A 10,071-nucleotide genomic window follows, 5' to 3' on the forward strand; every position below is an offset into this window, starting at 1 on the left:
TGAACAGACTGGGTTAAGTCAGGGTATCGGCTTCTAGTTCTTGGTGTTGAATAGATTTTTAATTGACTCTTCATCGCAGAACTGGGTTGGTGGGAAGTCTTGGGGGAGAAAGGATTTTCTTTTTCTTCTTCTTTTTTTTTTCCTTTTCAGATTATTTGATTTGTGAAGGTTTCTGAATGCACTAACCATCTCAATGATTAGGCTGGTCCTTGCTCTGTCTTCAAAGGTTCAGGGCACATCCCTCAGATGTGACAGATGATAAGAGGGTCTGTGTTTGTCCCTTCATTTGGAAGACAAGGGGAGAAGATGGGTCTGAGAGCTTCATGGAAAGAGGTCGATGGGAAGCTGTAAATGAGGGACTCATCCGTCACGTTGTAGAATGCTATATGTCCGGACTCATAGTCCAAGAACACACCGACCTTATGCACAGGCTCTCGGACATGCTGACCTTTCAAAGGCGATGAAACCCAGAGACTGTAATCATCACCGATTTTTAACCCTATGAGTGAGAAGAGGTCCCCAGGGGGTTTGGGGAGATTCCCCTTTCTGATCACAGAGTCCTTGCAGATGCCCACTTCCCACTCAGTCTTCTTCCCCACTTCCACCTCCCAGTAGTGCCTCCCACAGGTGAAGATCTGAGCTCCCAACACAGTGGCAGACTGATCGAATCTTTCTGGGTTGTCAGGCAATTGCTGTCTGGTTCCTCCATATTTCACACTTTTCAGATCATCTGACAAAACTAGGTAGGCATTGGCTGTGGCTGGGTCTAGAGTTACATCTGCTGCAAGAAGAGAAAAGAATGAATGGTTGGACATCCTTAGGAACCACCCATATATGTTAATATTAAACTAAATCCTTAATAGCTAGCCCTATTATTATTTATTTGTTTTTGAGATAAAACATAACTAAGCAACCCAGGCTGGGTCTTGAATTCGGCAGTTCTCTCCTGTGTTAGCATCTTCAGTGCTGGGATTTAGACACAACTACCAAGCCCAGCTAAATCTATTCTTTAAATGTAATTTGGGTGTTAGCTAGGCAAGCAATTCCAGCACTTATAAACCTAACACAAGAGTGTATGAGTTCAAATCCAGCCTGGACTACAAGGTAAATAGAAGGATATCCTGGGCTACACAGCAATATCTGGTTTTAGAACCAAGATTGAAGCCAAACTGCTCCACGTAGTGAGTTCAAGAGCAGCCTGGTTTATAGTATAAGACCCTATTTCAAAATAAACAAAAATGTTTTTAAATGTAATTGAAGTGGATCTGCTGAGATAGCATTCTTTAGAAAAGAAAAAAGTCCACCCTAGTGGTAGTGACCCACACCTTTAATCCCAGCATTTGGGAGGTATAGGCAAGATCTCTGTGAGTTCCAGGACACCCTGGTCTACAAAGCAAGTTCCAGGACAGTCAGGGTTACAAAGAAGCCCTGTCTCCGAAAAAGAAAAAGAAAGGAAGAGAGAAAGAGAGAAAGAAAGAAAAAAGTCCATCTCTAGTTAGACTTGGTGTCGTGTGTCAGTAATCCCAATATTTAGGAAGTTTAGGCAGGAGGACCTCCATGAGTTTAAAGCTAGCCAGGTATATGTAATGAGACCCTGTCTGCCCCCTTCGCTATCAGAAGAGATAGAATAGTCACATACAGAGACTCTGCACACTTGCCAGGGTGAGAGGAACCTGGAAGTGTAAGGAAATTGGTTTCCTAGAGTGGACAGTTTCAGAATTTAGGTTATCTGTCCATACAAAGATGCCCTTGCTGTTAGCCATAGCAGAATTTTTGCGGTTGGAAAAGAGAGAGACATTAACATTTGCTAATTATATTTGTAAATTTGTTCATTAACATTTGTTGGACTCTTTCTAAATGCAAATCCTGCTTTTCTATGTATTATTGCATTTCATCATTGTATCAATCATAATTTTTCATGTGTATGAAATACATAATTATATAAATATAGTTTTATTAAATATATATGTGTGCATATACATATATAAATATATACATATTGGCTAGGTATGGTGGCCATAGGCCATATATCTATAATCTGTGCACTCAGGAGATGGAGGCAAGAAAAGCAGGAATTTAAGGTCATCTTCAGTTACATAGTGAATTGGAGGCCATCATGGGTTCTATGAGACCTTGTCTCCATTATTACAATTAATTATTTAATTTCTAAAAAATGTTATAGAGATATAACTCAGGGACAGAGTACTTCTTTAGCATCTACAATACATAATGCCCTGGGTGCAATCCCCAATGCTGTAATAATTGTTGTAATGATAATAAAAATTTAAAAGTTAACCCAAGCCAAGATGGCACAGGCCTGTAATCCCAATACTCAAAAGGCTGCGGCAGGAAGATTGCCATAACTTTGAGGTCAGTCTGGGCTACATAGCATGACTCTGTCAAATAATAAATAAATAAATATAACAAGGGCTAGAAAGATGGCTCTAAGGTTTAAAGTACATGATGCTCTTCCAGAGGTCCTGAATTATATCCCCGGCACTCCTATCTGGTGGCTCACAGCTTCCTGAAATGCCATCTCTAGGGGACCTAACAGCTTTGCCCTTCTCAGGCACCTGAATTCATGTGTACCCTCCCCCCACAGGCCCACATAAATACACACAGCTAATAACAAATATTTAAAAAAAAAGAAAATCAATTTGAAAGGAAGCCTGGGGGCATTGCACTGTTAGTGGAATGCCTGCCTAATGTGCACGAAGCTCTGGGTTCAAACCCCAGCACTGCACAAAACCCGGTGTGGTTAAACAAACCTGTGGTCACTGCACTCAGGAAGTGAAATTAGGAAGATCAGAAATTCAAGGTCACCCTTGACTACACAGGGAGTTCTAGACCAGCCAAGGATGTATGAGACCTTGTTTAATAAGTGCACGACAATTAAATAAAAAGAAATTAAAAAGAAAAATAAAATCCTTAAGAGATCAACTTTACTAAGATTACAAAATCATTGCTTGTTATAAAAATAATTCCTATTTTTCAGTGCACCGTGGTCAAATGCAGCTTTGTGTGTGTTAGCACCAAGGTGACAATGCCATAAAGCATATGTGAGCTACTGGGAGCACTTTATCTCCACCCACCTGTGAGGAAGTCCATGAGAGGCTCCAAAATTTCTCTAACCCCAGATGGGATCATTGGCCCTCATTGAAGCAGGCAAAAAAGCAGGCAGGTTTAGGACCCCATTTGGTTTTGAGTTGTTCCCATATAGACCCTCCTGTAATAATGTACTTGGACATTCTAGTTCCTTCATCTGCATGCACTGTGTACACACATCCTCTCCAATCAATGCACCTAGTAACTTCAGGACCCCCCTATCCCAATATGAATCAGGCTACACATACCCCCATCTTTGAATAATGGTGTTAGTTTACCATTACAGATAACAATCCAACTTAGACAGCTTCTAGTCAAATATATTCCCAGAGCATCTAGGTGTGACAAATAGAAAGACCTGCCTTAAACAAAGAGTCAAAGACTTAACCCAAGGTTGTCATGTGACCTCTATATCCATTAAATGGAACATAAACCTGTGTGTGCGTGCACGCACGTGCGCGCGTGCACACACACACACACACACACACCACTGCCTGCCTGCACACAAAGATTAAAACAAAAGCATTTAAGCCAGCGTTTATCCTAACAGGAAGAGAGCTGACAAGGCAGGATCCTCTCCCTGAGGATTATTGTTTGTGTGGTGTGTGCATATCACAGAACAAGGTGACAAAAGCAGGACCCAAGACCTAGTCACAACAAGCAGAGCCTCACAGAACAGCAAGCAAGCTCTCTGCCTTTTGGCTCGAGCACAGGCAGTGTTTGTAACTTGGTGCTCGGCACTAGTTCAGGGGTACTGGACCTGGGAACCTTGTATCAGAATATTTTATGGCAGAAGAAGCTGCCCATGAGCTCAGTGTTGCCCAAAACATGTGCTGAACTTAACTATGGAAATCTCTGGACGTGTGACAAGGAGGTGGACTTACTGCTGAATTTTCTCAGCATCTCTCTCATCCCAGTGATACGGCACAGGCTCAGCTCCGTGACGGTGGTCTCTGGACACTGAAGCAACAGTGACTCACACCTTCCAAGAGAAAAGACAGCCTCATTCTCTCCTTGACGCATGCAACATGGCCTGGTCCAACCTCATGATCCATATCATCTCTCCCCAACAACATCCACATCCTCATCCCCACATTATTATCATTTCATCAATACTAGATCCCTATGGGCCACATGCTGGAGATGTGATGGAAACCTACCGGTCCATGGCTCCTCTGACTTCCTAAGGATAGAAAAACAAGAAGGTTACTAGCTGCTCATGTCAATCACTAGTGAGCACCAAATCCATTTTCGTCACAGTGTTTTGGTAGTTTTGTACAATCTGCTTCCATGGTCCTAGCACACTGCGAGAGGGTGTGACAGACAGGGCAGAAGAGTATAAAGCCCCAGCTTCTCCTAAGGATGGGTTTTGATGAACATGAGGTAATTCTCACACTGACCAAAAAATCGTTTGTTCTCTTTTCACATCCATGCTTTTGATTTTTTTTTAAAGAAAAAATAGCATCTTATTTGTATATAGGGAAAGTGCCTGGCCACAGCACAAATAGGAGGTGAGAAGACGGCTAATGGAGTCTGTCCTTGTACCGCATGGATCCCAGTCATGGACAGAATTCAGGTGGTTAGCCTTGGCAGCAGTGACCTTACCCACTAGACAATCTCTTGTCTCTTAAAGTCTTTGTTAAAATGTGTTTTAACTTTATTTGCATAAATTCAGTATGCATAATAATGGATTGCATCCTGACACTTTCACACGTGGATATAATATATTTTGATGTATACATATATGTAAATAAGGGGTTTTGATCTGTCCTCTTATTCAACCCCTTCCTCTTCCCAGTGTGTCGGCAATTCTACTCACATTACTTGTTTGTTTGTTTATGACCCGATGAGTTTAGTTAGGGTTATTTATGGGGGCATGGGTTAGAGATTATGTACAAAACATGGGCATCTTACTAGTGACTACCTCATTGAAAAAAATGTCTCTCCCACCCCTATGCAACCATTAGCAGCCTATATATGGCTCAAAGAACACTGGGACTTCTAAGTCCCTTTCTCTTGTTCATAATGAAGCCAAATAATAATGTCATGTCCCAGAACCGGAGATGACTTGGTGAGACTCAGATGACTCAGAAAAATGACTCAGCGAGAGCTGAGACCAAGTCCATGCTCTGGTTTTTGATGTCATTTAGTCATTCAGAAGACAAAGAATTAGACAGCACTCTGCAGAATCTGAGCGCCAGTGAACGTGAAGCTGAGGTGGGTCTCATGGCTTATGACTGGGATATTATGAGTGCCATACCTTAGGGAGGAAGTAAACAAAGATGGAATAGTGGGCTTGACACAAGGACACATGGGTTCTGTCCCCTCTTAGCTGTAGGACCAACAGATAGCCTTAACTGCCATGAGTCTAATTAGTAAATATTAGTAAATATTGCTACTCCAGATCTGTTTTGTAGGTGACAATCACTTCTAGGCTGTGACACTCTTGCTCACCCTCCCCAGATCTTTGAGGAGACTAAATTGACCATCCACACTAGCTACCAATAAATAATGAATTACTAAACAAAGCTGAGTTTGCACAGGCAGCTCCAGAAGAAGCTACAGTCATCTCTGAGCTTGTCTTTTTTTCCCCCTTGTTTGATTTCTCCTCCTTTTGAAGAATATATCATACCCAGAAAAATCAATTCCTTAAGAAAACTACTTTTCAGGCAGAACTTAATTTTTCAGATGAAAACCGGAAAATATAAATTCCTATGGATTGAAATACTGCGGGTCACTATTCATATTTTTTTCCATCAATTTCCCCTGTCATCCTCCTGAATTTTGCCTCACCTCAAAAGACTCTAAGGTCAAGTTTTGACAGGTGGACTCCATCCGTCCTATCATCTTGTTGAGGAGTCTGACTTGCTGGGTCAGGTGGATCTCATTGTCTCTCAGTTTCTTCATGTTCTGTTTCTCCTCCTTGTCCAGCATCTGCAGCTGCAGCTGTTCCTCCTCCTTCAGAAACTGGTGCATCTTCATATATTCTGACACGACGACCTGCTTACACGTCTTTGTCTCCTCCTGCTATCGCATGTGCACATCAATGCTCGAGCATGCCCATGCGCTCGTGCCCATGCACGCACACGCACACACACACACACACACACACACACACACACATAATGTTAGCAACAGAAACACTCCTAGAATGCATACCTTATATTGACTAGGTGGATAAAGAGCAAAGTTTTGAAAGATGTGTACAGCCACAGTAATCAACACTATCAGATTTTCTAACCTAAGAACTGTCTTTTCTACTGCAAACGGACCAAAAAAAAAAAGGAGAAAAAAAAAAGAAATAAAAAAGAATTACAAAGTCTGACATGTAGTAATCAGCACTGTTTGAAAATAAAATTAAAAAGTTTGGTCTTTTGCTTTTTGTTTCGTTTTGTTTTTAGAATCAGGGTCTGACTATGTAACTCTGGCTGTTCTGGAACTTACTATGCAGCCTTGAAATCTCAGGGATACACTTGCCTCTGCCTTCAGAGTGTTGGGATTAAAAATAAGTGCCACTACAACCGGTAAAAATAAAACGAAATTTAAAAGAGAAAAAAAAACTGAAAAGAAAATTAAAATTAAAAGGAAACAAGTATTAAAATAAATGAAACTCAAAAAGAGAAAACATGTGAAAGATGAATGTGTACATTATTAGACATATATTGATTTTAAAAATAAACTTGGCATCAGATACCATGCAAGGAATACATCACAAAAAGTTACCATTACGTTCTAGATCTAAGCTGACATGGTGGCACATGAATATAAAACCAGCACTCAGGAGGCAGAGGCAGAGGCAGGAAGATGGACGCAAAATTTGAGGTCAGCCTGTTCATCTACACAGCGAATTCATGGCCAGCCAGGATCATTCAGCAAGATCATGTCTCCCAAAACAAATAAGATAAAAGAACTCAAAGTCTGCCATGAATGGTAGTACAGCACACCTGAAATTCCAGCACTTAGGGGGCCTAAGACAGGAAAAGGTAAATCATGAGTTCAAATCTAGCCTGGGTTACTCAGGGAGAGGATGCCTCAAATGAAGAAATGTCCTCAGAGTCTTTGGGAAATTCAAATATTCACTTCAAATGCATGAGGAAATAGGTGTGTGTGTGTGTGTGTGTGTGTGTGTGTGTGTGTGTGTGTGTGCGCGCTCGCGCGCGTGGGTGTACACGCACACACCCGTGCCTCCCACAGAGTTACAAATACTTGTCCTCTAGCTTTTAAGCAGGTTCTGTATATCCAAACGCAGGTCATAAGACTAGCATGGCAAGGGCTTTTTTTTAAACCCACTGAACCACCTCCCCAGCCCTAATGTCTACACTGTGCCATATTAAACATTTAATTCTTCGCTTTAACTGCTAGGCAATTGAAATCCAAATCTGTGACTAACCTTAGGCATTCGTTCCAGTACGATTCAATCTACTATTATGCCATTATTGTCCCTTCCGCTTTACTTGCTTTTAATTTGCATACAGTTTTTCCCTAAGCATTTGAGAGACTCGCTTTTAAAACCGGCTTCCATCCTGTCTTGCAAATCTGTTGCTTGTATTTTAAATAATATTAATCAGATTCATCACAGCAGCTAACCAAGGAAGATAAAGAAGGAAACGTAAATCTACCTGGGATGAGAGAAGTTGAGCAGAACTGTCCTGTCCCCAGGCGAATACACAGAGCCAGGCAGCCCCAAAGCAGGACTCACGGTGGTCCTCTCTCCCTCGTGTTTCACCAGGCACCTCACACACAAGCCCAAACATCAGACAGACACTGACCTTACACAGCATCACTCGCTCCTTCTCGTGGTTCAGTATGGCCTGAGCTTCCTTCTTCTTTTTCCGTAACAGGTTGATGATGTCCTGGAGTTTTTCCTGCAGTAGAAAGAAACCCCTTGGCAGAGTACCCGATGGTGAAAAGATCAGGAAAACTAGTCACTAGATAGATGCTGTGCTCTTGTACGCTGTAAAGATTTGCCTCTCGTATTACTTTAACAACACGTTGATTGGCCAGTAGCCAACAACTGGAAGATGACTGAGACTCTCAAAGAAACGGTGGAAGTAGGATCCAAGCGCCAGTGTGTGATGTGCTATTCGGAAGATATATGCCCATGGCTATCACCAACAAAGACCACTATGAGAATTAAGGGAAAGGACCAGTTCTGCGCTCTGAGGTTGCCACTGAGCAAGTCAACTTACTTTGTGTTGTTCCTCGGCCTCGCTGGAGAAATATGCCCTGTTCATGCCATGACTTTGTGTTGAGAAATTAACTACACTCTGTTCATCATCAGAGAACACCCTGCTGGCTCCTGGCGTTCTCCCACAACTGCTCTGCTCATCCTCACTCTGCAGGACCTGAGATCTCAACTGCCTGCCAATGCTAGCCAGTCTCCCCAGTCGCTCATTGGCTTGGAAATGAGGGGCTCCCAAAGTCCTCCAGCACTCGGGACAAGATAAAGGTGTGTTATGCTCCTCCCAGCTCTTGAGGAGACACATCAGGCAAAAGCTGTGCCCACACTCGGTGGTCACCGGACTGTTGAAATAGTCCAAACAGATGAAACAGGTGAGCTCTTCCCGAAGGCACTCCATCAAATCTGCTGTGGATATCTTCTCTTGGATGGACATCACGACAAGGCGACACTTCTAGTCTAGGATCACAGGAATCCTCTTCGGTCACAACTGGGTGATCAGGTGCTGTGTTGTTGTTACGAGAAACTCTAGCTCTCCTCTGGGCCTGATTACACCAAATGCTATGCGCTCTCCAGCACAAAGCCAATTGTGACTTAATGTGGAACTCCTGCACACCGACTCATCACCAGCCCCAAACTTGGATTTGAATCACTTCTGCGCATGCCACACGCTAGATGCTGGGCATCCAATATAGTTGGGATTTTGTAGTTAGTTCCTGTACATAAGCGCCACGAAACCATTCAAACATATAGGTTTGGGGCACAGAGGATTAACTAGTTAGTGTAAATCAGAACAAAGACTCTGGCAGCCTCTGCTCCCTGAATAGGAAGTCTGCTTTAAATCCTTCAGGAGACCGCACTCAAGAAAATTAATTAGGGCCACAGAGAAACCCTGTCTCGAAAAACCAAAAAAAAAAAAAAAATTAATTAGGAAAGAAGATATTGCAACTTATATTCCTTTTATCAATAAGCTCTTTTTTTCTCCTTGACAAAAGCTTAAGTTTTCAGCACAGTAATCAGGAACTCAGTACATTTGTTTGATTGTACTCATCCTAACAAAGGAAGAACTATACCACTGAACTATTCCTTGACCTTCGGCAAACAATGAATTAACTCTTAGACTTACCTCTCAGCCCTGAAAGCCCACATGCTCACTCATCCCTCTGCCATTAAAAGTAGTTCAATTGATATGCTTAAACGTTACCTCAAGAGACCTTTGCACTACGAGATGGATAGAAGTAACTATATCATGGCATAATTTTGTTTGCTGGTTTTTACCTTCCAGTAATGTTCAAACGAGCCACAAACCACCTTATTCTCTTTCATTTCTTACTTGGCAGGAATCACGTGGGCAGACATTTTTCTTTCGGTCTATGAAAAAGGAAATGTATGGCATTCTGTACAGTGACCTCTATGATTAGTGCCAAGTGCTGTATAAACTCACAGTGTCCTATGCCCATGAGTCCCTTCTGCTCATGCCCTTTTTTCATATGCTATTTGCCAGAAAGTGTTTCCTAAGATCCACTCCGTTCACCAGACTCTGTTTATACTCTTGACCTGTTGCTCTCTGGCTTGGCAACCTTCTGTAGGCCTATAATATCGAAGTTATCCCATTAACCTTGTGCTCTGACTTTTAAGAATTGATCCTCTTTTCCCATTCACTTCCAATAGGATTTTAGGTGTTGTCTTATCTTCAACAATGACTAACCAAAACTCACCTTTCCAAAGTCAGTGACCCATCACTTCTCGGCCTGGTGGTGGAGATCCAGGGTAAAGACATTGATTCA

General features: G+C 42.2%; 1 protein-coding gene across 1 annotated transcript; it reads right to left on the bottom strand.

The window, feature by feature from the left end:
* Positions 1–242: 242 nt before the first annotated feature.
* Triml1 (tripartite motif family like 1) lies at positions 243–8,720 on the bottom strand. Its single transcript, XM_005362555.3, has 6 exons — positions 8,295–8,720; positions 7,875–7,970; positions 5,899–6,129; positions 4,266–4,288; positions 3,990–4,087; positions 243–781 (listed from the first exon to the last, which is right to left on the bottom strand). Exons 1-6 carry the CDS (start codon positions 8,718–8,720, stop codon positions 243–245), a joined length of 1,413 nt encoding a protein of 470 aa, XP_005362612.1.
* Positions 8,721–10,071: the final 1,351 nt, after the last annotated feature.

The sequence above is a fragment of the Microtus ochrogaster genome, linkage group LG7_11 (genome assembly GCF_000317375.1).
Source record: "Microtus ochrogaster isolate Prairie Vole_2 linkage group LG7_11, MicOch1.0, whole genome shotgun sequence".
Taxonomy (NCBI): Eukaryota; Metazoa; Chordata; class Mammalia; order Rodentia; family Cricetidae; genus Microtus; species Microtus ochrogaster.